This window comes from Nyctereutes procyonoides, unplaced genomic scaffold (genome assembly GCF_905146905.1).
Source record: "Nyctereutes procyonoides isolate TBG_1078 unplaced genomic scaffold, NYPRO_anot_genome, whole genome shotgun sequence".
NCBI classification, from domain to species: Eukaryota; Metazoa; Chordata; class Mammalia; order Carnivora; family Canidae; genus Nyctereutes; species Nyctereutes procyonoides.
In genome coordinates, this window is record NW_026575042.1 from 31,202,670 (window position 1) to 31,229,759 (window position 27,090).

At 52.0% G+C, this 27,090-nt stretch overlaps 1 protein-coding gene across 1 annotated transcript in view; it reads right to left on the bottom strand.

Moving 5' to 3' along the window:
- Positions 1 to 2,945: 2,945 nt before the first annotated feature.
- Positions 2,946 to 27,090, bottom strand: part of SLCO2A1 (solute carrier organic anion transporter family member 2A1) — an 80,282-nt gene continuing 56,137 nt past the window's right edge. Inside the window, exons 4-14 of the mRNA XM_055321722.1 lie at positions 23,601 to 23,828; positions 22,696 to 22,794; positions 20,464 to 20,600; positions 18,623 to 18,701; positions 17,890 to 18,054; positions 16,635 to 16,824; positions 14,621 to 14,786; positions 12,126 to 12,289; positions 8,855 to 8,919; positions 5,982 to 6,105; positions 2,946 to 4,957 (exon numbers count right to left, since the gene is read on the bottom strand). Of these exons, the coding sequence (XP_055177697.1) occupies positions 4,837 to 4,957; positions 5,982 to 6,105; positions 8,855 to 8,919; positions 12,126 to 12,289; positions 14,621 to 14,786; positions 16,635 to 16,824; positions 17,890 to 18,054; positions 18,623 to 18,701; positions 20,464 to 20,600; positions 22,696 to 22,794; positions 23,601 to 23,828 (1,538 nt within the window). The 3' untranslated portion in view covers positions 2,946 to 4,836. The remainder of the gene's footprint in view (positions 4,958 to 5,981; positions 6,106 to 8,854; positions 8,920 to 12,125; positions 12,290 to 14,620; positions 14,787 to 16,634; positions 16,825 to 17,889; positions 18,055 to 18,622; positions 18,702 to 20,463; positions 20,601 to 22,695; positions 22,795 to 23,600; positions 23,829 to 27,090) is intronic.

Genomic DNA, 27,090 nt, shown 5'->3' on the forward strand with positions numbered 1-27,090 from the left:
CTCCCACCTCAAGAGAACCTTTCCTGGCTCCCTGCATCTCTCTCAGCTGCCACCCCAGCTCTGCTTCCTTCCCCACCTCTCCATCCCTCTGCCAACTGCCTGTGGGCTGGGCCTTGCCTGGAGATCATCTCTTCACCTTTCCAGAGCCAGCACTGATGCTGCCTCCTTCAGAAAACATTTCCCGCCCCCTGACAAAGCCTGACAAAGCTGGCTTAAGTGTCCTGGGAGCACCCATGTCCCCGGTTCATCCGTAGTGGTAGAGGATGCTAGCACTGTTGTCCATTACCTGCTTTTTGTTTCTTCTGAGCTCACAGGCTCATCTTTCCCCAGCTGTGTGGCACACAGGGGTGGCAGGGACATGCAAGTTCTGACCAACAGGCTGGGAGCAGAGGTGGAGCGTATTACTTCCAGAATATCCACTTACCAGCATGAGACCTTTGGGGACTTGCTGCCCTGCCCTGTCAGTTTGGGGTGGCATGTGATGAAACAGAGAGACCTCGGCCCCCAAGCCGACTGCATTACTGAGCCCCTGCCCTGGAGAGCTACCTAGACCCACAGTAGACCCTAGGTGAGCAAGATATGACCTCCGTTATGTCACGTGGCACCTCGCTGAGGTCACCGCAGCCCGGCCCAGCCTGTCCTGACCCAATTGCAACTAGGGGAGCTTGCTAGATGAGTGGCTGGGCGGCTTTGTGAGCTGTACGGATCCCTGTGCGTTTTAGTCACTGTTGTTGACATCGAGGGGCGGCAGGTGCCTGGGGGGCAGGGGCTTTGGCAAGCTGGGGCGACCTGTGTCATGTGGGGAGGAAAGGCAGGGCGTGTCAAGGGAGAAAAGCTTTCTCTCACTTGTGATTTGCCAAGGGCTTGCCCGGGACCTGTTTACATATTTAATCTCTGAGGAGAGGTTACAATGGATGGGGTGCTACTGGCAGGGGATGGGTATTTTCCCCGGGTATGTAGTTCCTATGGTTGGGAAAGATACGATTTCTCCTTTGGATTCGCGGGCTCTCTCACACATACACACACGCACACACACAGAGCCCCTGCCAATCTCATCACTTTGGGAATCTGTAATAGGATATTTTAATAACAGTCTGAGACTGACTGGCTTCAGCCCGCAGCTTAGCTGTCCCTCTCCACCTCTGCGAGCGGTTGGAGAAAATCACAAAATGGCTTTGTTTCCTAAGCGAGGATCTGCTAACCCGTCACCAGGTGTCACCCTTCAAGGTTTGTCTGCGTGCAGCTCTCCAGGCCTTTACTCCTGAAAGCTGTTTCCTCTTTGTCCATTTTCTCCGAGACTCTCCTGTAACTCGTGGTGCTATGGGGCTAAATCGGCCCTGCTTAATGAGCACATGTGACATTCTTGCTACTTGAACAGAAGGCGGGTAAATGAGGCAGCACCTGGTCCTTCCCACCTGAGAGAGCCCTCAGTAGATTCCCCCACCTGCCACCAGGAAGTTCAGTGGGAATAGAGGGGCCTCCCCCTATTTCAGATTATCTCAGCAGGGAGGCTGAGGCTGCAGCTGGGGCTGGAATGGAAGGATCTAGACGGCCTGGTTTACATCCAGACCCAGCCAGGTGTCATTTGGGTGAAGTCAGCCACAACGATTTCCTCAGTTTCAGATTCCTCATCCTCAAAGGGGTCTTAGGACCAGTCTGGCCTCCCTCATGGGGCCATAATTTGTGGAGATACGGTATTTGATTTCCACTGCATTTTCCCACTCCTATGCTAAGGAGGTTCCAGGAAGAATGAGATAAAAAGTGCCTACAGACCCTTCCTTTTATGGCTTTTTCTGTTCAGCCCTTGAGGGGCTGGATCATGCTGGCAGAGGGAATGGAGCAGAGGGGTGGGCTTTCTAGGGCTGGGCCCTCCCCTCACCAGCCTCTGCAGGGTGCAGGGTTTCCAGGCTCAGAGGGAAGCAGGGAGCCTCAGCCTGGGAAAGGACCAGAGACTCATACTAGCAGGACCCACGGGACTGTGGATGGCTTTGGGGACTAGGCTTGAGGATGGCCGATGCTAAATCTCCAGCCAGTCAACAGGATGACAGCGAGAAGTCAAACATAACTAATTTAGAGAACACTTGTGACATTTTTTGCACATTCAAGCTTGGAGAGTGAGGGTTCCACTTTCAGTACGTGGTATGAACTTCATACGGTACAGCGAGCTCTTGGGCTGTTCTTCATGCCCGATGGCTCCTGACTGTGGCCACCCAGGAAATCAGATTAACTGGCCCCCCTTCCCTTGTCATCTTTTACCTACCAAAGGCCTACAGAGTCTGTAAATTTCTCAATGGCCTAAGCATAAGGCCCCAAGGTTCTGCTGTACCGATGACACCCCACAAGGGATTAGGGACCACTCACAACGGTCAGTTACAGGGGCCACTCCCATAGCCTTGGGGGCTGGCTGGAGGGGTTGAGAATCTGTATTTTAATCACACCCTCTATGAGTGTCCAGCACTCAAGGAAGTTTGTTCAGCTTTAGAAGTGTTTGCTCTAGAAGTGAAATGAAGGTGACACCATTATATTCTCTGCTGGCCATCAGGAGGAAAGGTTTGCTGTGGGAGTGGTAGTATGGCTGTGACCAAGTGACCAACGATGATTAAGATCCTAATTCTGATTTGTATCATGGATTTAGCTATTTCCAAAGATCCAAGATTTGGTATTTCACTCTACTTATGGATATAAACTCAAGGCAGGGACCAGGCCTCCTGACAGCCCAGCACTGTGGGTCTTTGACAGTTACCTGTAGAACTTTACTGAAGGAACAAGAAGCACCTGCCACCTGCTCCGTACTAGACAGATGGGTTGAGAGTCGTATTACCTCCAATACCCATGGCCATGGGCCCCTGTGGATGTGGCATGAGCATCTCCTCTGGCCAGAAAATACAGGATCTATCATTCTCTGACAAATACAGATGACAGTACAAATTCATGACTAAGTTACATCAGTAGCAAAATTATAATATATTAATAGCAATATCACAATAGAATAAAGCCTTGGGAGGGCAACCAATCTTCCAAGATCTGCAGGTTGGCACTCATTGTTCGTGAGCTCAGCTGAAGGGCAGTGCCTCCAGGATTTGGTTAAATCACAGAGAGAAGGACCAGGATTAGTTTCCGGGAATCATTTTCCAAGCAGAACCAACTTAAATGCTGAAACTGGCCCCTGAGGTTGCACGGAGCCTCTCCCTTCCTGAGTGAGATCTTTGGAAATAAGCATGGTGGCTCTGGAAACAAGGCCATGTGCAGCAGTGGCTTTCACAAAGACTTCGGTCTCATGGCAGTTTGGCCACTGGCATACATTTTTTTGGCTTACCACCATAGGACCCCTTTCCAGAGATGGCTTCTGATATGCTTCTGGAGGGTTCTTCCAAGAGGACTGGAACTCAAGAGAGCCGTGTATAGCCATAACCAGTTCCTAGCTGCTCCAGAGGACACAGTGAGCCAGGTCTTTGTCTGGCAAAGGGCCAAGTGCAGGGGCCATCTGGTGGGACATAGATGGTCAAGATCCTGTTGACAATCTCTGGGTTTGTGCTGTGCCTCCCTGCTGCTGCCTACTGAACACACTCTGGGAGAAGGCCCAGTGTGGACGGAGGGAGGTGAGGGAGATCGTAGGCAAGCTCAGTGGAGAGCCATGTACTAGTGCTGCCTTGCACAAAGCTGGTCTGCGATAAATATAATATTTGTTGATGAAAGGCCTCCTTTGCAGACGTCTCTCAACCTTCACCACACAACAGTGAGGTCGTTCAACCCAGGCCCCAGGAGGGGCAGTGAGAAGAGGTGAGATCTTTTTGATGAATACAGGCGTGTCTGGAGCCAGGGAAGCTGACCACACTGGCCTCTCTTGTGGGCTGCAGCTCACCATCCAGCTTGGCTGCCCTTGGTACCCTCTCAGCTTCAGCACTTGCTCTGCTGACATCTTGGACCACCTGTCTTTTTGGCACACAGGGTGAAGTCCATCCAGACAGGGATGCCCACGTGTGGCCACCTCATCTGCTCCCAAGGCAACTTGGGGAGGGTTTTCCCAACACTCTGAGTTGAGTGGTCTCATTCTCACATGGAGGTTGTGGGAGGTTGGGCTATTGACCACTTCACAGCCCTCCTCAGGTCTTCACCACAGTGCAGCTTTCTTAGCTCAGAAGGATCTAGAGTTAACAGGAACAACTTCTGGATGACCTGCCCTTGGGGTGTCTTGGTCCCTGCTCTGGTGCCTGAGTGTGGGGTAACTGAGGGGACCAGTTGGCCCTACTTCCCAACATGGCAGCTTCCAAAATGGCCTTTTGGGGCAGGAAGCAAAGATCTGAGTGGAAGGAGGTCAGTCCTTCCTGGGTTCTGATGCTGAACTGAGGCACAAAGGGGGCTACAGCCAGGCTCTCCCTCCCCTAGCCTGCCTCTGGCCATTAACCATAACCCAGCGCTCTCCTTTTTTCCTCTGGGAAGATACCCCTTTGCTCTCTCTACTTAGGAAACCAACCCACCCACAAGGCTGGGGCGGTGGCAGCAGGGGGGTGGGGGAGGAAGGCTGCCTCAGTGGGCATCCTTGCTGGGGGACCCAGCACTGAGGAGCGCCTGGGCACATGGGGGTGCCTCCCACGGAGCCAGGGAAGACCTAGCTTTCCAGCTCAGTCCCCATCCAGCCCAGGTACACAGTGGACCTAAGGAATCCTGGGGGGGGAGGGGGGCATAGGAGGCAGGGAGGGCAAATGCTGCCTGGGGTTTTCTCTTATTTAAAAAACTAAACGGAAATGATGTGTTAACATTAGTAAATACAGGCAGGTGTGGAGGGGCAGGGTCCACTTTCTGGAGCAGGGCAGTGGCTGGGCCGAGGGTCAGGGGTCAGATGAGGCCCGCAGCCTTCTCCTGCACATTGTACTCCTTGCTCTTCTTCACCCGCCAGCTGATGAATAGGAGCAGCAGCGCACCCAGCGCCTTGTAGCCCACCTGCAGGCCCAGGTACCTGTGGGGCAGGAGGGGCAGGACCAGTCAGGGGGTGTGGAGGCTCTGTGGCCCAGGGGTGGGGTTGGGGGGGTGGGGGGGTTGGGGCTGGGGCTTGGGCCATCAGGAAGAGAGCATCTCTTTCACAATGGCCCAGGGAATCTGTTGTCACCACTCAGGTAAGGATCCGTTACCACTGGGGCGGGGGTGGGGGGCTCACTTCCTTCAACCCTCTGACGCATAGGGCACCAGCCTCCCGGGGAGAGGGCTCGAGCTCCCAGCCCAGTGGTCCTCATCCCAGCACGGGCCAGAGGCAACGCCGCAGCCCCAGCCAGTCTGGAGGCTCCAGTCCTCCCAGCACAGCCAGGAGGAGAGGGGATCTGCTCACCACCTTCTGGGTACACCCCTCTCCCGGCCTTCTAGGCCACCCCCAGTTTCCAGATCCTGCTCAGACCCCTCAAGCCCACGGTCTCTGGTCTACATGCCAATGGCAGCAGGTGAGGTGGCCGGAAGGGTGCAGAACTACTGAAGTGCAGCTGGGCCTGGGTCCACTGAGGCAGGTTAGGGCCACCTGCCCTCGACCTCGGCCACGAGCACACGGACCCCTCTCTCCAAGCAGTGGGAGCTGGCCTGGCATCCTTCCAGAGCCACGGCCTCGCCCCAGGTCCCGCCACACCACACACCTCACACCGCACACACACCACACCTCACACCTTACACCCCCCACACACACACCTCACACCCTACACCCACACACATCTCACACCTCATACCCCCCACACCCCACACACACACCTCACACCTCACGCCCCACACACACCACACCACACACACCACACATACACCACACACACACACACACACACACACTCTCTCTCTACTACCCAGATGGTTCTCTGTCATCAGTGACCCTGCTCTCTGTCCATGGCAACACCCCTCTGGCCCTTGCCTTTAACCCCACAAAAGTCACCAGAGCAGATGGCTGCCCTCTGCTCTGGCCTGGGGCCTGACACCCCCTGGACCACAGGGTCATGCTGGGTCCTCACCTGTCTCGGAGAGCATCATTGTCATAGTAGGCACAGGCCCCGCGCCTCCCTGAGCACTGAAAGTTCCACTTGATGCAGGAGTAGTCGATGGTGAGGCCGTAGAGGGCTGGAGACGGCAGCCAGGCTGGCGTCAGCAGGAAGAGAATTCAGAGAGCCCAGGTTACATGGAGCTGCAGGCAGAGGTGCCCGGCAGGGTGGGGAGTGAGCTCCCTCTCCCCAGTGCCCCTGTGTGTTTCCCATGAATGAGAACAGCTCTGCCTCACCCCTGGGAACCACAGTGACTTTGGAAAGCCAAATAGCTTTCTGGGAAGCCTGAACTCCTCTTTCACTAGAGGCTTAGAAGAGAAAAGGGACCGGAGCCATCCTTTCAGAGCAGTGAGTCACAGAGGTCACCCTGATGCCAGCTCAGACAGGCAACACTTGGAAGGGCCTCAAGTGGAGATATGCTGACCTCTACGGTGTGGCAGGAGTCTCCTGAGGACATGGAAACCCTCAAGTCCTCATAGGGACTGGAGATGGCTGGGTGCCCTTGTTTTAGGGAGGAAGAAGGTGGGCACGGCTACATCATGCTTGTGTAGCCAAGAGGGTCAGGACTGGACTGTGAACCCTAGTTTCCTCAAAGCCCATGCTCTTCTACTGTACTAGGTTGCCCCGCTGGCTTAGACAACACCCCCAGAAGACCCCCAACACCCTGGCTGCGCAGAGCCTCTACCCCAGCCGCCTGAACTTCCCCACAGCTGGGTGGTGAGACCTGATCCAGCAGAAGCTATGTATGTCTTCCTGCTGCAAAATATTCCGGATGACCCCCGTATTGTTAGCTATAGTTCTAGGCAGTCACTGAACCAACCGGGAAGGGATTTGTCCAGGATCCACGCCCTGAACCACTGTGCTCAGAATAGCCTTGCTCTGTTGAGGGCTCTGTGAGAAGCTGCTTCAGGAGGAAAGAGAGATCTGCTTGTGGCTCCACCCATAATTGGGAACTTTGGAAAACCAGCCTGTCTACTCAGACCCTGCTTGCTTCCAAGTCTCCAGCTAAGCAGGGGATGGAAACTGGCCACAGGGATGGTCCACCAAGGATGCTACTACCCTAAATAGAAATGAAGTCCAGAGAAATTTTCAACCAAGTCCCAGTGGGTAATTTTAAACTTGCTGGGTTTTATCCACGTGAAGGCCTTCTTTCTACCCCAGAGTGCGATTGTGTTCTTGGGTGATGAATGGAATGCCTCCAGCCCGGATTTTCTGTGATCCCATATCAAGTTGTCTGAGCTCAAGTGACAAAACAAAGGCAGCAGGTGCTTTGAGCAGTGGGATTGTGGTTGTTTTTCAGGTGGCTGGGAGAAGCTCTTCAGAGCCCATTCTGGCCGCTGGCTGTGCTGGACAGAACCTGGGGCTTCCTTCCCAGCAGAGGTTTCACAGCAAGCCCCATGTGAATTATGCGTGATAGGAAGCAGCTATGATGACGGCAGTGCCTCTGCCACCAGGACAGGGGAGGCCTCGCTGCCCTGCATCCTCCATGCCCTGCATCCTTCCATGCTGCTAATACAGGCCTGAGGAGCAGGCTCTGAAGGGGCAGTGCTGGGACGAGGAGAGCAAGTGGCCCAACATGGAGAAATCCCGTGGAAAAGGCTGGTTTGTTCCTCATCATCTGCACTCCTCTCCCAATCTTTGTGGGAGAGGGCCCTGCAAAGCTTCTTGCTCAGCAGGCCCCAGAAGGGACATCACCAACCCACCCCAGAACGATAATGGAAGCCGCTGGAAGGTCAGTCACGTGCAGCCGGGCTCCCAGATAATAAGGCACAGTGGCCTTTGCAGGAATTTCAGCATTTGAGGTCAGAAAGTACAATCTGATAGCGGCTAAAGTCCCTCCACTGCAACTGCCATACTCCCCACTGCAGTGTGCACCCACTGGGTCCTTAATCAATACTCAGTTGAGGGCAGCTCCGGTGGTGCAGCGGTTTGGCACCGCCTGCAGCCTGGGGTGTGATCCTGGAGATCCGGGATCGAGTCCCACGTCAGGTTCCCTGCATGGAGCCTGCTTCTCCCTCTGCCTATGTCCCGGCCATTTTCTCTCTCTCTCTCTCTCTCTCTCTCTCTCTCTCTCTCTCAATGAATAAATACATAAAATCTTAAAAAAAAAATACTCAGTTGAAGGTAGTCCCTTTACTCGGTTTACCTGTCACAGCAAGGATCTGCACATTACTGCCTGGATGTGTCAAGAAGGGATGGTCTAGCATGAGGCTCAGGGAAAGGGCGGGTGAGGTGCACACATCTCCCACCCCCCCAGCCCACGCCCCCAGGGAGAGCCAGGTGTTCCCTGCTCCCCAGGGCAGCCTGCCTTCCTAGGGAGCATTACTGGTCATTTGTGCACTGGCTCCTTTTCTCTGAAGGCTCGGGCTGCTTGAGCGTAGGCAGGGTTTGCCAGCAGAGGGCCCCGCACTGAGAAACAATTGCAGAAGAGAGGCAAGAGGAATGAGTTTTGTGAGATGGGAGAGAAGCCAGGGCTGGGCTCAGCTGCTGTTCTGGCTGGGACAGGAATGCAGGGTTTTGTTCCTACAGCCAGTTCTTGGAGAGAGATGAAAAAAATACCTGCCTTCAGTTCTTTATTAGGTATTCTCAGCTGTGTCCACTTTTCATTTTTCTTACATAGTTTTGTTTGGAGTTAATGCCATAGATGGAATCTTTCCTAACCTCAAGTACGGGGAAACCGCCCATATAGGGTCTTGGCCCTTGCTGATGTGTTGATTTGATTATGCATGGCCTCCCTTTATAGTAGAGATGAGACAAGGCTTCCCTCAGCCCTACCCTGCACCTCTTAGCCCTCTGATGCCCTGGTGCCATCCCTCAGGAGGGAAGGGGGCATCTCAGGCACTTACCCAGCAGGCGCATCAGCAAGAACTGTACCCCAATGGCAAATGACTTTTCTTCCTGGTTCACCACACTGAAAAGGAAAATAGGAAGTCAGCAGCCAGAGGACCCAGGGCTGTGCCTTTACTCAGTCAGGGGCAGCCAGCCTTAGAACATGCCAGATCCTACCCTCAAGTGGCCTGACAGCCACATGGCTGACTGGATTCACCTGACCAAGAGCTCCTTGTCATTTATATCAGTAGTTCTCAAAGCACCATCACTGGACCAGCTGCATGAGTCCCCACCCCTGGGAACTCATTAGAAATGCAGGTTCCCAGGCCCTACCTCAGGCCCTAAGAATCAGGTACACTGAGTGGGGGGGGGGGAGCAGGCAGCCATCTGTGCATTAGGAAGTCCTCCAGGAGATTCTGTTGCACACTCAAATTTGGGAACCACTAGTCTCTGATTTTCAGGGCTGCCCAGTGCCCCCTTCAAGAGGCAGAGGGCAGAAGAGGCTGGGAATGGAGAGAAGCATGGGGAAGGGTGTGTTCACAGCAGCAGGTCTGAACAACTCCCATAGAGTGTGAATAGCAATAAAGACAGCCCTGATGACAGTGTAATTAGGGCCCCTGGGCCATAGGCTTCTGTGTGCAACTAGAAGAATCCTTTACCTAGGGCCAGCATCGTGGGCGTATGGCCTGTGCAGCCTCCCAGGGCCCTACCTTCAGAAAGGTTCCTGGTTTGATTTAATGCTTTGCTGTGGCTGTCTTGAAATTCTCAATAATTTTGGAACCAGGAGCCTCCCATTTTCATTTTGCACTGGGTCCTACAAATTATATAGCCAGTCTCGCCACTACCTTTTTTCCCTCAAGAGAAGACAAGCATTTGGCCGAGGAAAGAGATTCGGAGGGAGATGGGGGGAAGCTATCAGGTGGTGGTATTGCCAGGCCCTGCCATTCCAGCTGGGCATGGGGCAGAGAGGGAGGACACCCCCTCCACAAGGTGGGGAGCCAGGAGGTAGCCTGCAGAGGCACCAGGGCTTCTCTGTGTTCTGAACACCCACCCTTCTGGGGGCGGAGGGGACATCAAGGAAGGGAACTCAGAACCAATGGCCCCACAGTCCAGCTAGCAAAGTGGAAAGGGGCCCTATTCCAGTTCCTCTGCAGGATGGCCCAGTGAAAGCAATACTTACGGGCTTGAGGCACCCACTTACGACCCCCTCTCCCCAATGGAAAGTAGCTCAAATCTCAATCTAATGGATACTCCCTTTATGTCCACAGGTCCCTACAGTGCCCATTCCTAAAAGTCCTGGTTATTGTCCCTGGGCAGACTACTCTAGATTCTGGAGCAAATGGGGTTGGGCGCCACAGTTTGGTTTCTGACAGCTTAAGCCCCTTCTGGTCTCTGCCCTCATTGGCTGTGAACTAACTCTGATGTTTGGACCACTCTCTCCTTCCACATTTCTGGTGAACCTTCCCTCCCAGCCTGTATTTCCACACCTAGTTGGGGGCTAGGGTACAAACAACATGTGGGTCACCTGCAAAGTCACCTTTAAGCCTCACCTTCTTTGCACTAAATAGCATCTATTCTCTCATCTTTCCTAATGGGATTTATCTTTAAACAATTTTGGGATCCTGGGGCCTCTTTAGTTTTGCTCCAGCCGCTGATAAGACTTAGAAGGGAGAGGTTTTCTAGGAAAGCCCCTCCTGTGGTTGAAATGATGCTCCTCTTCCGCAGCCTCCCTAACCCTGGGGCTTGATGGAGTCCTCTGGGAGGCAGACTGACTGGGACTGGTCCCTACCTACTGCTCAGGGACTTCCCTGTGCAGTTCCCTTATTCTGTTCCCTCTGCTCATCATGGCCACCCACAAATATTTCTCAGGGTTAGAGGGCCACCCACAAATATTTCTCAGGGTACCATTCGGCCCTGGTACAAGAGGTCATCCCACTCAAGGGCCTTCAATGAAAGCACTGGTGCTTCAAATGCACAGGGTGGGGAGTGGTAGAAACAGGGTGCTGATGGTGTTGGGAGGGGAATACGCTGTGGCTCTGAGCATCCCCGCAGGTTTCTGTGGAATATACTAAGAACACAAGGTTCTGACTGCTGTTTTCCTGGGCCATTTCTCAGGGTTGTGGTTGCGATGAGTGACCTTGGGGCATGGGGTAAAACCTTACCCTACACCAAAAGCAGCCTTGGTCTACACAGTGGGTGGCTCTTCCCAGCCCAGCATTCTTCACTGTGACATAAGCTCACTGCACGTGAAGCATACACGTAGGTATTTCAGGTCACTCCATGGGATGAGGGGCACAAGGATAAATGATGCAAGGTTCCTGCTCTTTGCATGCTCCTGTGAGTAACAGTCCTTTGTCTTTGAACCAGGAGTCTCCTGTCTCCTGCCAACGTTCTTGAAACGGTAACAAAAATAGGAGCTTGGTAGTTTGCAAGCTAACTCATAAAACCCCAGAGAAGTGGCTGCTTCAGTTCTTCATCTCCTAGCCTTTTGGGAAAAATAGGTCACTGGCACCTAGCTAGCTATTAGTAATTCTTAGAATTTGGTTAATAGGGATAATTAACCAATATGTAAAGTACCTTAGATTTACAAAGCAATTTATCAGGTAATCCTGACACCAGTCCTTTGTGGTCAATATCATTAATGTCTTTTCATAACTGAGGAAACTGAGACTCAGTAAGGTTGGCAACAACTCAAGACATCCAGCCAGTGTATGGCATAGCTGGGCCTTTGACCCCAGCACTGGATATCCAGATCCTATGTTTCTCCCTCTCTGTTTTCAAGGTGGGTGAGGACAGGAAAGAGGTGGGCAGGGGTGGGTTAGGTGAACTGGTTGAAATGTTGTTTTCTCTTTGCAGAGGGCGAGGTGAAGGAAGGGTCAATTCCCTCTCAAAACCTCAGAGGCATTCCACCGCTACTGTAATGGGACACCTCTGCTCTCCCCTCCCGCGTGGCCAGCCTTTCCCTTCTGACCTGAGAACTTGGTCCTGGCTCCTAGCACACTGGGTTGTTTTCATCCTTTCTCATAGCTTCACTCTCAAGTCTCTGGAACTTTCCAGATTTTTCTCCCTTGATTTCTTTCATCTAGCTGAATTCTCCTCCTTCCTTTTAGTTCTTTCAGGACTTAAACATAAGTGAATCTATGGGTATTTCCACAGTGTGGAGCCAGGCAGCCTGGCTTCATCGTGGCTCAGCCATTCGTGGCTCTGCCCTTCCGAGGCTGGGGTCTTTCAGTGCCAGGAAAGGAGGAGAGACAGAAGCAGGCAGCGTGGGGGCCAAGGTGCACTCACCGCAGAACCATCATGTAGAGTGGGTTGTGCGAGATGCAGGCTATGAGGGCCACGAAGGAGATGAGGAAGATGGCTGGGAGCAGGAAGTGGGCACAGGGGATGGGGCACGATCCCGTCTTGGCTGAAGCAGACGCCCCGGTCACACAGCTGCAGTTCAGATAAGTCTTGGAAAGGAGAGGGAGGGGGAGAGGGAGACACCCTGTCATCCTCTCACCCACCACACACTTCAAATGTTGTCACTGGTACCAGCTCTAGCCAAAGAGTCCCCCAGGTTTGGACTCCTGTGCCTTGGGGAGCTGGGCGATGTTGCGTGTGGAGGCTGGAGAGCAGACCTGGTGAGGTTTTCAAGGTGTCCCACAGATACCACCTTTGACCACTGTTTGGGCAATCGTCACCAAAACCGGTCATCTAGGATGGGCCGGGCCCCTCCTGCAGTTCCACCCACATCACGACATGCGGGATCCTGTTGCTAGTCAAGGCCTACCCAGCATGGGACCAGGGGCTGGAGGGCTCTCTTTGGGGCCAGGCTGCCCTGTGTCTTGTAGCAGTGGTTTTGTGGATGCTCCTTTTTGTCAGGGAAAGGTAAGAAAGGTATAGACAGGAGGAGACAGCAGTGGGAACCCAGTGGAATCCACTGAGCTCTTCATCTGTCAGGCCTTTGCCAGAGCTTCCTACCAGAGAGGAATGCCTCCTGTCTGTGAAGGACTCTAGGGAAAGAAGTCCCTGTCTCCAGTCTACAAGTTCATAAGGTTCAGCACTCTTACACAACTGGTCTTGGTGGCCACTGCCCATGTCAGGTGGTCTTCACCTTACTTCTCACAGCACCTGATGGACTAGCCTATGATCATTTAAATGTCATAGCAGTTACAAGGCTAGGACTGGAACTAATGAGCCAGGATGCTTCCTTCTGGAAGACAGCAGGAACTCAGTACCCTCTTTATGTTGGCTCCCGGGAAGCTCAGAAGTAAGTTACATACAATATGACTGTTACTTCCCTCAGTCTGCATTTTTTTCACATAGATTTTTTTCCCCTTATAATTTATTGTCTTTTCTTGATATTACGCTAATGGATTTGTGCTGTTGTTGGAGATCTGTCAAGATGATTTCCAGAAGTAGATGAATCAGAGGTAAGTAAATAAAGATAAGAAAACCACAGAAGCCACCAGAGACTCCTCCAATTAGAAGGCAATGGAGAGACCATCTTGTTTGCATGCTTTGTCTCCCTTTGCCCACGGAGGTGGCTGTGGGAGCAGCACTTCCCTGTGCTCTTGGAGGAGGATGCTAAGTGGGGGCTAGCCTTATCCATGCCCTCCATATGGGCCTAAGGGAATGGGGTGCATTCCCCTCCTTAGAGCATCCTTAGCAGAACTGCACAGATGTCCCATTGCTTTTAGGAGAAGGAACATCTGGCTCCTAGGCCTGGCCTGCCCAGCCTTGGCCTGGGTATGACATGCCTCTCAGTGCCAACCTTAGCCTTCTGTGCTTTCTCCATGCCCTCGGGCCTTCCACTTGCTGTTACTTTACCTGGAATGCCTCACTTCCAGAACTTCCTAGGGTTTTCTTCTTCTGGTTGTTCACTTCTAATGTCATCTTAGGGAGGCCCCCAGGAACTAGAGAGTCTAGTCATTAAGTATCTCCGTGGCACAGATTACATTCTAAAACTATCTTGTGCATTTATTTGATAGAATGCAAACTCGACAAGAGCAGGGACTTTGTCTGATGGGTTCTCCACTGAGTCCTCAACACCCACGGCTGTGCTGGACATTCACTATTTGTTGAATAACTGAACAAACGTCTTGACTTGGTTTGCTGCTTGCTGACGTAGAAGCCAGGAGCCAGAGCACTCAGAGGGCTAGTAGAACCTCACCACGTGGGCACAGTGAACGTGGGCTGCACAAATGGAAGGCTGGTGGCCAGGAGATACATGGCCTTGACCAGGTATGCCTGAAACTGAGGCAGGATCCTGGGTTCCAGTCCCAGATCTGCCCCTAAATAGCTGTATGACCTCAGGCCCATTGTGTAGCCATATGTTGGGGCTGAGGGGTTCAACCAAATACCCTAGATCGTATTTCTAGTTCTAACCTTCTGAGTTCAGATCACAGAAGGCCCCGTGCCTGCAATTTCTCTGGGCCTGTCCTTGTGGCTTCCCACACAGCCAGGATGCAGGACCCAGAGATGCCCCTTAGGATCTGTCAGGATGATACTCAAAGGCCTCAGCTGAAGGAATGCTTTGGCTTGTTTCTGCTCTGAGCATTGTTGGGCCTCAGGAATGTGATTTTTTTGAACATTAGCCAATCTTTAATTGACTCTGGGCTGTAGGCATCTGGTCATGACCTTAGGGAAGGAGAGGCGGAGAGGGAGCGGGTGTGGCCCAGGGGCCAGGAGGCTGGGAACGAGTGTGGCGTGGGTGGCATTCATCCATCCTGGAGCCGAGGAGCAGCCTGCGAGGGCACAAGCTGAGCACAGAGACCGCACAGGGCTTCTCATGCCCTTACCAGCTGCTTGGAGGCTATGGAGGTGACGTTGATTTTGCTGCAGCCGGCGTGGCACGGCGAGAGGTACTCTACTCCGTTGTCTCCACACACTGGGTGGAAGATGGAGTCTGGGCACGAGCAGTGCCTGCGGCAGGCAGGAGGCTGCGGATGTATAGGACTTGATGTCCTGCCAGCAAAACAGGAAATGGGGAATCAAACAAAGCGAGACCAAAGAAAAACCTCCCCACGCCAGCCCAGGGTGAGTTCCCCGCCTGGTTAGTATGCCTGTGAGTCTCTGTTTGTCTTGGGACAGTGCCACCCTGGGATCGGAGTTATGCCTATTGGAGCCAGTGGTGATTTGACGGCTTGGTCAGTGCCCGTGGCACCGCCAACTGCTGGTCAGAAAGACTCGGTCAGCAAACCCCGTGCTGCAGAAGAGCATCAAGACAACCAACCAACCAACCAGGACTCCGATGAAAGAAATGGCAGATGCTATGCCAGAGTCATAGGCAATATTTCCCTTCCCTCCCCCTCCACCTGGGCCCTGGTTGAGAAAAGGCTGGGGCCCCTGGAGGGCATCTGGGGTCTGGAGGGCTCCTGTCTCTGGGTCTATGTAGATGTTGCCCAGGTTACTGAACCTCCACCCCTGTGCTTCAACCCAGGGGTTCCACCAGCTGATCTCACCATTCCCACCCCCCGACCACCACATCTGATTTTCATTTCTCTGAGGTTTGGGATAAACTGACAAACCACAGACCAGGACTCTGCTGAAATAATTACACTGCTGATGGTTAATATTAATGGGATATCTCTTTGGTGCCAGGCACAGTGCCCAAGACTTTTTATGCTGCCCTCACAACAGCTCTACAATTAATCACATTCCTTTCATGAGAGAAAACTGAAGATTAGATAAGTAACTTTTGCCAACTACAAAGAACTGTGCCAGAGCTCACCCTAGTCTGATGACAAAGCCCTGTGCTAAATACTCCTGGTGAGAGGCGCCTGGGTGGTTCAGTCAGTTAGGCATCCAGCTCGTGATTTCAACTCAGGTCATGATCCAGGGTCGTGGGATCCAGCCCTGCGTTGGGCTCTGCACTCAGCGGGGAGTCTGCTTGAGATTCTCTACCCACCCCACCCTTTCCCCTGCTCTCTCTCAAATAAATAAATAAATCTTAAAAAAACCCAAACACTCCTAGTAAGAGCCACCCAAAGGCTCAAAGCTTTCTCAGCTTCTCTTAATCCATAGTCTGCCTGCAGAACAATACAAATTCAATGGGGGTTCCTGCCCTGGGCCAGTCTCCCTTCCCTCATACCCCTTCTCACCCACCAAAGACAAAAGACAGTATCTTAAAAAGAGAAAACACCAAGGCTTAAAGGTACAGTTTCTCCAAACATTGCAACTTCATTAAGCAAAACCTAAAAGAAGAGGTGGTTGGAAGGGGCACCCAGGAAAAAATAAATGCCCTTCACTCAGCACCCTCCTCTCATGGGCCTCTAAAGCTCTTCCTGAACACGAAGCCAGACTTAAACCTTGGGACCAGGTTGCTTTATGCAAACTGACAGGTATACTTTACCTGCCCTCTGCCTCACCTGCCCCAATTTTTTGAGTCTGCCATCACTTCCATTGTTCTTTCCCAGATCTTTTCAAGTCCCCTCCTCTCATCTTTCTTCAGCAGCTCAAGGAGACTTTGTAATTGTAGCCGGCACAGAGTTGATGCTAAACATAGCTTATTTCCTGGTTTCTGAGGCTCACTGCCCTACAGATTCATCCTGAAACCAGACTAATTAGTTTTTGGTGCTTCTTAAAAAACAGAACCCTGACCCTGATTGGTGGGGCTCACTAGGACCTCTGATTTCTCCTCATAATTAAGCATATGATTCAAGAGCCCATTTTCTAAGTTGCCACATAAGAGATTAGATCAAGAAGTAAAAAAGGAGAGAAAAGAGTTGAAGAAGCAGAAAGGAAGATGTATGGCAGCCAGATCTAGGCTCTGGCCTCAGCAAAGGGGATCTTCTCACCTCTCGTTCCCATTACCTGGGGGGATAGACCTCCGCTACCGTGGGGGTGGCGCATCCCATGAAGAAGAGAGGGGCGCAGAGAATCATGGAGATGGTGATGATGGTGGCAGCCACGCGGGGAATGGTTTGCAGAGAGAAAACAAAACGCTTCATGAGGATTCCTCCGAACAGCATTCCAAGTGCTGCAGCTGGGAGGTTCACGGCACCTACAAACAAAGAGAAGCTGGTCTGGGTGCAAAGGACTGGGAGTTGGGGGTAGACACTGAGCTGAACCATGGGCAAGGGGGCATGGCTGCTTGAAGGAACATTCGATACATTCAACTTTAATGGTAATAAATGACATTAATTGAGCATTTACTGTTTGCCAGGCATATCCACAGAGTTACCCTTACATAGCAGATAGCCCTGCTTATGCAAAGAATAAAGAAACAAGTGGAGCCCCTGCAGCCAGAGGGATGTGGGTTGAAGGTGCATTTATTAGGTGCCTTTCATTACCTGGCCCCTCATTGCATCCTCATCATACCAGCTGGATCACACGGTGGTGCCCCTATTTCATGTGCTAGCTAGTGACTGAAGCTAAAGGGATGAGGTCACAGCTAAGGCCCTGACCATCTTGCCATCTCCAGATGACCAGGCTCACCTGTGGACTGGGCTCAGTAGTTCACTTTGGTACTTGGTGGGACCACATCAGTGCTCCTCAATCTCAGCTGTACAAAATACCAATGCTGGGCCCACCCAGAGAGTCTGCTTTTATTGGCTGAGCAAGCAGCCTGGGTATCTGTATTTTTTTTAAAGCTGTCCAGGGGATCCTAAAGTGCAGCCAGGGTGGAGAATCACTGGGCCACATACTCCTTACCCAAGCGGGTATTCAAGTCCTTGGTGAAAAAGGGAAAAAAAAAACAGGAGGCATTTTCCCTAACCCCAATTTCTACCTTTTCTCTTTACTCTGTTGCCTCTGATGGTGTCAGGGCCTTTGGGAGGCTGTCAGTCTTCCAGCCCCTCTGACAGAGAAGAAGACAGATCCTATCCTCTGCCCACCCCTGCCTGGAATGATAGGGACCCCAGAGATTTGCTAAGAACATTCTAGATTGCTAACCAGGAAAAATGTCCTTAAAATTCTTTCCTTTGGGCCAGTCCTCCTCTGGCTCTTGTCTGTGTCCGGTCTGGCCTCTCCCGTCCCTGGATGGGCAGCGGAGGGCCCGGCTGCTCCCTCAGGCAGGGCCTAGGCAGGGCTCTCCAGCTCCTGCAGCGCCCTCACCCTCCAGACTCACCGATGAGGAAGTTGGCATAGGCTGCGGAGGCACCATACTGCTTCTCCAAAAACTTGTTGAGGAATGTGGAGAGGCCAGCAATGACCGAGGAGAAGGTGCACTGGGCCAGGACCACCAGCATGAAGAGTGGGTTCATCAGCAGCTTCAGGAAGATGCGAGGAAACCCTGTCAACAGATGGTTGTCAGGGGCCGGGCCCTCGTGAGGGTCACCACAGGGGTGCCTTGGGACTGGTCACTGCCCTTCCTCCTCCTCTAGGCAGCTCTCCTCTCTTCCTCAGGGCAGATCTGAGGCACCAAGATGTTCAGTGGCCGGTCCAGGGGCACACAGCCTCTCGACTCCCACTCAACATGTTCACAGGCTAAGCAAAGTGAGGATATGCCTAGAAGATATCAGGTGGGGGCTGGATAGAAATGGGGCTAACACTGGGAACATGGTGTTAAGCATGACACATGACAGCCACCTCCATGTGAAAGGAGGGAGAGAACATGGGGGCCACACCATGGAGGCAGGGCTGACTCTGCTTAAATCTGAGTCTCCTGGAACCTGCACAGCGGCAGTCACCAGGGCCTCTAGCAGAACCGCTCCTGGGAGATGGGCCAGTTACAGACCACCTGCTTTAGCTGCCCCTTCCTATGCACAACACCGCGTGGGCTGGGGTACTCCTTGCCCCCACCTCAGGGCAGTGCTACACCCCCCCACCCCACCCAGGGATTTGCTGGGGGGGTTAGTTACGTTTAATGAAATCCACCAGGGAGCTTCTTGGCTTGGCCTCATCCATCTTCCTTGCTTCATCCACTATGGCAGGAGACCTCTGAAGGCAGCAAAGGGGGTGAGCGTTAATGGTCCAAACTCCCTGTGGTGGCCCTACCCTGGGCCCCTGCCCCTCCTGGTGTCGGTGGCTCAGGGATGGGCAGCTGTGAGCTGCCCCAGGTGTGTGGGGGAGGGCGCCCAGAGAATACTCGCTTGAAGCCAATGCCACCTGCATGTCAGTGAGCCCAGTGCGGTGGCTGCTGGCCAGAACACATCCATGCCAAAGCCTCCTGGGATCCCTCTGGGCATGTTATTCATATCTAGCTTTCTCTTGACTGATGCCAAAAGATGACTGATTAGATCTTGTCTGTCTGTCATGGCTACACTTCCTCGCTGTCCTCAGATTCCAGGGCTGGCAGGCTTCTGGGATACACTGGTCCACAATGACCTCTGCTTCCAGCTCTTTCTTTCCATCTCCTCTATGGAGTCCCTGCTTCATTCTGGTCCCAAAGTTGAGTCCCACTCCAGGCTGTGTCCTGGCCCCTGGCCCATGCTTTTATGCATACCACCTCAGTGAGCTCACCTACCTCTTGTGAACTTGTCAGCTGTAGCTCTGAACCCCTACATGAGGAGTGCAAGGGCCCCGGGCTCTGATGCCATTAGGGCTTCCCAGGGGAACACACCACCAGGCCCAGGAGCTCCATGTACTGCGAGCATACTCCACATCGGGCACCGTGCCCAGCCTTCCACACACATCTCCACTCCTCACAGCCTCCTCTGAGACAGGTGCTCTATCTCCAGTATTTTAAAGGAAATGTAGAAACAGGGCAACTTGCCCAAGATCACTCCGCTAGGTTTTAAGTGGCATTAAGGCTCAGGTTTGCCTGACCCCCAAACCACCACGATGCACTGACAACCTCTGAAGTTCTTCCCTAAGACAGGTGGAGGCTCTCCCACCCTTGCCACTCCTCCCACAGCTGGGCCTAGATCTCACACACCTCACTGCCAGATGTTGAGCTCGGGCTCTGGCTTGAAACCTTGGTGCCAATTTCGTCTGCTTCTCCTCCAGTCTGCCCACTGCTGAGTACTTGGCACCCCCTCCAAGAACATCTCTCCGTGTCCTGCCTCAGCTGTTTGGCAACCACTGCGCTGGCGCTCAGCCTCATCCCTCATCTCTACACAGACTTCTTCAGATGGCCAGCCTTCCCTCCTTCCTGACTCCCTGACCTCAACCCAGCTGCCATGATGCCACCTATGTGGTCACCCAGTCACTGCAGTGCCCCAGGAACTTCATGGGATCAGAACAAGTTTTAGACCCTAACATCAAAGCCCCACCCAGCTTTCTTGTCTCTGTTTTCCATTCTCATCCTTTCCTGACTTCTTTCCCAGGAGGCAGGGCTGGCAGACACACAGAAGGTCCATCCACGCAGTCAACTCATTCTCAGCCCACCCTCATGCTCTTCAGCTCTAGAGCTTTCCTTCCCACTCAGTCCTGCAGGTTCACACATGAGGGGCCAACTGTGCCAGTCCATATACTTGGCTTTTCCTGGCTCTTTACTATGAATTTGGTGTTTCCCAAATTATTTTCCCTGGAACCCTCCTGATGCCTGACGTGGGAAGGGCACTCTGGTGAGAGGCTGTCTGGAAATTCACCAACACTCTCACCTCTCAAAGCCTCTGAGAAGTCCTGTGTCATGCAACTTGTTTAGATTTCACCCAGAATTTGCTTAACATGCTGCAGTTTCTCAGTTCAGTTTATTATTTCCCCATACCTCCCTTTCTTGAACTCTAAGAGGCAGAGTAATGGGCTCTCAGAACCTTACCTCCGCTTCCTTGAGCATTGCTCGAGGAAAGAAAAAAAAGGGAAAAGAGGTAAGAACCAAGGAGGCTGAGGAGATGAGCAGTCCCAGCCACCATGCTCCAATCCACCGGGGATCTCCAGGGCTCAGGTTAACCACAGCTAGAAAGAAAGCAAAGAGAACAAGTGCTTTCTGAGTGAATGCGAGATCTCATTCTACTGGAAAGAGGGCCTCTGATCAGGGGGGCTGTCTTCCCATGATGCAGAAGAGGTGAGGCATGAGCTAGAATCTGGGTCAAGACAGCATTCCCTCTCCAGGCCATCTGGTCTCCAGAGCATGGTGGCCACTGTGCATGAAGCAGAGCATGAGATAATCCCCAGGCTGAAGGAATCAGAACCTGGACCTCATCTTATTTTATTCCCAACCTTTGGTAGGTATATCAATGAAGGAGGCTGCATCCACCCACCTCCAACCAATCAGAAGACTGAGGATCAGAGATATTAGCTTTGCCCTGCTCCAAGGTTAGGGCTAGTAGTACTATTTTTGGTCGATTTTAAACCCATGTCTCCCTGGTATCCAAACCCATTCCTAATCACTGAATGCTACTGCCTCCCCACTTTACTGATCCCTAAGAAAGGAGGAGAACTCATAATCCTTAAGAGCCTGAGGGAACAACTATCATCAGAGTGAGCTGCTTGGCCTCCAAAGGAGATGCTTCACCCAGTCAATGTCTCCCATCTGCATCTGAGAGTCTGCCATTGTGCCTCTTGCTGTAAAGAAACCATGTGGGCATGGAGGGAGGGAGAAGGTAGCAGAATGGCCCTCAGTCAAACATGCCAGGCATCTCTGGGCACTGCCCTTGGTCCTGGGAGCTCAGCTGCAAGTCTCCTTGGGCAACCAAGAGGCAGGAACTGATTCAGGAAGTGCCAGGAAAAGGGCAAAGATGGCTTGACTCTGAGGCAGAAAGCTCCTCCTGGCTTTTCCTTGTCATGTGAAGTAAAGGCAGGTGACACCTCAATGAAGACATCATGGTCTGACAGTACCCAGGAACAGGAATCTGTGGACTCTGGCAGGATGGTGGCTTTAATGTCTGTCCATATTCTTTGTGTAATAGGCAAACTCCGGTCTGTGTGCCAGGAACTGGTGGGAGTATTATTCCTGTGTGTCTGGCTCAGACCTGCCACCTAGTCACATCTTCTGGTGGGTGGGAACTTTCTGATTCATCCCCACATTCCACACATCTTCCATCTCTTGCCTTTGTCCAGGTGTTTTTCTCCCCTTGGAAGGCCTTCCTTCCCAGTACTACCTGCAGAAATCCCACCCACCAATGGGGATGAATGCAGATGTCAGCTGCCTAGGAAGCCCTCCCTGACCACCTCAGGCAGGAGCACTGTCTCCTGCCTTGGACCTTCCAAGGCACTTTGCCTGCCCCTCTGTGACAGTGCTGGCTCTCCCTGCCCTCTGGGAGGCTGGGTGGCATAGGACAATCTTACAAAGGCCATGAGCCCTTGCAGGATTCACTGGGAGGCTGGCTCCATGGGTGGTCACCTCAGGACCTGTGGACACCTCATGTGTCCTGGTCTACGGACCATATTTCCTCATTCTAAGATATACAGCAATTTAGTCCATACCATTTTGTGAAGAATAAGAGCTCATACCTATTAACCTCTAAATATATATATCAGGCATGTTCTAATCCTTACAACAACTTTATTTTACTACCATTAGCCCCATTTTACAGGTGAGGAAACTGAGGCACAGAAAGATATAGATCACTCACCCAGTAAGAGGTAGAACCAGGATTAGACCCAGTTTGTTTACTACCAGTGTTCACAGAGTTGAACATGATGTGAATCATAATCCATGTGTATATTTTACGTAGTGCCTCTTTATCCTCAAAAGAGCTCTTATTAAATCTTTTTTTTTAATAATCAACACCATCTTTGAATCCAAGAACGGTAAAACTATTTTTAATACCACTACCAAGATGGGCAGCTATGGTAGCAACAGCTGAAGCCCTGTCCCAAGTTTCTAGGTTTCCTGCTACACACTTCTCGAGGACAGAAAGTGTCCTGTGCAAGAGGAAGCACGCAGTTTGCTCCCGGCTGCCTGAGGCTCTGCAGGAGCGAATGAGTGAGGGAAAGAGGAAGCCCAAGCATCTGGAGTTAAAGCTCATCTTCTGCCCTGCCTGGCTGGGGCTTGGGGAGGCTGTCCCCTGGAACCAGTGGTGGGATGGGCATCCTTGCACACGCTCACCTGTGTCCACTCGGCCATAGTCCACAAAGATCTGCAGCATGACGGAGCCCAGCAGGTATCCGAAGGCCGGTCCAAACACAGAGATGGCAAATAAGATGGCTGGAAAGCAGGGAAGGAAAAGGAGGCTGAGGGAGCTTGAGAGGGTGTGGCAGCCCCGGGTTCTTTCCCTAGCTGAGGGATTCCTGAGATGTCACCCCATCTGTCCCCTGGCCCTCGCAAGTCCACATCGAGGGCATTTCCCATAGACAAGACTAGAATCACCCAAGATCCTGAGATGTGTGGAACCAAGGCTGTTTCTCCTCCAGCCAGCTACCAAAGAGACCCACTTGCCAGGAGGGAAAGTCTCCCCAGCATTTAACGATTCCTGCTGGGTGTGCTGGTGGGCGAAGCTCCCTGCAAGTACAATGCTGGGAACCCTGACAGGAGCTGTGGGGCCACGGAGCCAGTGGGTGTGCTCTGTCTTGTTGGAGGCGTGGGCCTCAAGAATGCTCATTGCGGCTTGTTCTAAGGGAAGGATGGGGGCAGTGAGATGGTCATTTGTTATCTGCTTTGCTTGTGCTTCTTTGAGGCCTAAGTGGACAGTTTGGGAAGACAAGTGTACCCCGGCCTATACCTGGAGGATTGGACAGCAGCATTTTCAGGGGCTGTTAAAGGAGCTCCCCCATGCCCAGTGTGGGCCTAAGTGGTTACATACATTACTTATGTAATCCCACAGCTGCCCAATGCAGATACCGCTCTGCAGGAGAGGAACCTGGGGCCCTGGGGTCCAGTCACCTGCCCAGGATCACACAGTTGCTAGGTAATAGAGCTGGCATTCAAACCACATGTCTTCCCCCCAAACCTGAGCGAGTGCCACTTCAGGACGCGGCCACATCCCCATAGCCCTCCTCAAGCCTGTGACTCACAGATGTACAGGGGTGAGTTGTTGGGCTCAGAGAAGTCATCCACATAGGAGATTCCGAATGGCTGAATGGGCACCGTCCCGACGCCTGCCAGCAGCTGGGCGACCACCATGAGACCCCACATGCTGCTGGTCTCCTTCCGGGAGTCCTGGGTGGTGCTATGGCACTTACTAGGGGGCAGGTCCTGCCAGTGCTTCTGACAGAGCTCAGCTTGGAAGTGGCTGCTGTTCCCTGTAATGAGAGAGCACGCCAGTAACCACCACCTGGTCTTCTAGTTCCACCAGCTGGCCTCCAAATCTGGCCTTTCTCTCAGGCCTTTGGGAAGTGACTGTAGACACAAAGGTCAGAGTGTGGGCTCCCTGTTCCAGGAGCAGCCCTTCTTGGGTGAGAGGAATCTTCCACCCATGGCTATCCATTCTTTGTCCTCTGTGGGTACAGGCAGGGAGCTGATCATGGAGGTTGATACCGGTATTCCCAGAGGAAAGGGTTGCTCAGTTGAAAAAGGGGGATCCAGGATCAAAATCCAGGCCTGCTGGACTGAAATGCTCTGTGCTCAACCTCGGACTTGGGGTCCCTGGGGTGTGGTTCTCTTTAGCAGGACAAAGGCTCACAGAAGACACAGAGGATAGTGTCATCCCCACCTGGGATGCATCCCTCCTGTGTCATGACCCCTGGAGCCTGATTCCTGGAGAAGCCTGGCACTGTGTCACACAAAGGCATTTAATGTCCTTACTGAATGTGGGCAGCAACCAAGAATCCTACAATTTGGGTTGCTGGAAAGGACTGGAGACCTTCAAGTTCAATCCCTCCTTTCTGGGAGGGTCCCAGAGACTCCCAGCATGCTGTGAGCACCATGCTGCCTGTGACTGCCACTTCCATGCCATTGTTTTTAACTTGGCCCACACTAACCAATCAGCACTGTCAGCTCTCCAAGGCCTCAAGAGCTCTTGAGGGCTCTCTTCCAGAAGATCCCTTTTTCTCATACCTTGTCCAAGCCAATGGACACCACTAACATCACTGATCTTGCTCTATGAGTTTGTCATTTCACACTAACATAATTCCCTTTAATTCTCATTTGAGGTACTGCCAGAGAGGGTAAAGCACTGATCTATGTAGGCCTCAAAGCCCCAAGGAGAGGAAATATGAGGGCTGTGGACCAGATCTGCCTCTCATGCTCAACTGTGCCCCAGCCTGCCCTGGATGGTGGGGTAAGGGTCTGCCCTCCTCATTGCTCTCTCTCTTCCCCAGGCACACATGCTTGGTCCCCCTAGTCCCACCCCTACCTGTCCTCTACACTGATGTTTGTATAGGGCACATTTGAAAACTCCTGGCCTACAGAACTCTCCCATGGAATGAACAGGAGGCCTGTCCCAGGAACACCAAGGAAGGATAAGGTGTCCTCTTGTTAAGGTCATCCAGACAGGGGAAAACTTGAATGCTGAGTCCTGAAAAACCTCCTGGACCAAATTTTATTCATCCTCAGTTGGTCAGTTATTTGGCCAATAGCGACTGTGGGCAGGCACTCTGCTGGAGTAGGGGACAGGGAGGTGACAGAGACAAAGGCATGAGTGTTGCCTTCACAAACTTCAGCCTACTGTGGCACACAGTTCATTGAAGAAGCAACCACAGTATTGTTCCAATCCTAACCACAATGAGATATCCTTTCACATTCATCAGGATGGCTATTATCAATAACAATGACAGCAAACAGAAAACATAAAGTGTTGTTTGTATAAGACGAAGAAAAAGTTAGAGCCCTTAGTACATTGCTGGAAGGAATGCAAAATGGTGCGGCCGTGATGGAAGATGGTATGGCAGTTCCTTCAAAAAACTTAAATACAACCACCATAAGATTCAACATTTACATTTCTGGGTATATACCCCAAATAATTTAAAGCAGGACTTGTACACCAGCATTTATAGCAGGGCTATACATAATAGCCAAAAAGGTGGAAACAATCCAAATGTCCATCAACAAATGAATGGATAAACAAAATGTGATAGACACATAAAATGGAATATTACTGAGCCTTAAAAAGGAAGGAAATTCTGATACCCGCTACATACAAAATGGAAGACATTATGCTAACCGAAAAAAGCCAGACCCAAAGGTACAAACATTGCATGACTCCACTTATATGAAGAAACTAGAATAGACAAATTCATAGAAAGAGAGTAGAATGGTGGTTATCAGGGGCTGGTGGGGGAGGGGGAATGAATGGCATGAAATAAAGTTCAGTATGACCAGCATGCAGGTCTAAGCAGGGTGAGGCATGGCCGCTCCTGGAGGGCTTGTGTGTCCTGGGAAGGGGTTTGGATTGTATCCTAAGGAAAATCCTGGAAGGTTGAAGATCATGACGGGAGCAGTGCAACGAACACACTGGAAGCATTAAGACCGATTGCAAGGCCTATGTGCAGGGAGTGGAATTGACCCAGTAAAGAGGTATTTTGATAGCAAAATAGGTGAGATGGTGCATTGCACAAGGGACGGGGAGGGCTGGCCGGCTTTGCAGTGGTGCAGACTGTGATGCGCAGCCCAGAGGCACGTGTGTGGGACACACGAGGGCAGGCTAGCTGCTGGAGCACAGGCACATGGTAGATGAAGGCCTAAAGAATAAGTGTTTCTTTTAAGAGTCTAGTTCTTTTTTTTTAATTTTTAAATTTATTTATGATAGTCACAGAGAGAGAGAGAGAGAGAAGCAGAGACACAGGCAGAAGGAGAAGCAGGCTCCATGCAGGGAGCCCGACGTGGGACTCGATCCCGGGTCTCCAGGATGGCGCCCTGGGCCAAAGGCAGGCGTTAAACCGCTGCGCCACCCAGGGATCCCTAAGAGTCTAGTTCTTGATTTCTCTGATCTCTTATTATTTTTCGACATTCACATCTATTAGAACACTGTTGCTGGCTTGGTTGGTAAAATTATTTTTTTTGTGGGACATTTAATGGTCATCGAAGATCATAGAAATGTTGACCGGCTTATTAAATCCTCACATGGCACATTGCACGGTATGCCAGTGCCACAAAAATCCTCACAAAATTCCACCTAATGAAATGTCCAGGAGGCAAAACCCTCTGGGGGTCATTTGTTATTATTAACTTTTCGAATGTCAATTCCGTGTCAGGAACTGCCTTTATTAAAATGTGTATTTTAAAATTGGCCCCAACTGCAAGTCTCTGGAGTTCCTCTTTGGCTCTTCTGCATTCCAAATCGATCCAAGATCTCTTCATGAACTCTCTTTTCCTTATGCCAGGCCTGACTGGGGCCAAATCCACTCTGGCCCAGGCCGTGACTCATACGAAATTCACCTGCAGAAGACAAGGCTTCTTTCACCAGGTAGCACTGCCCTCAGGGATGTAGCACCTGGCTGTCCTGGAGGCAGGGAGCCCTGAAGCCAGGAAGAGCAGGGTGCAACAATGGGTAGGACCTGCTGCTCCCTGGCTTGATGTGGGCACAGGTGTTTATGCCAGAGACAAACATAGTGTAGGCTTCCTAAG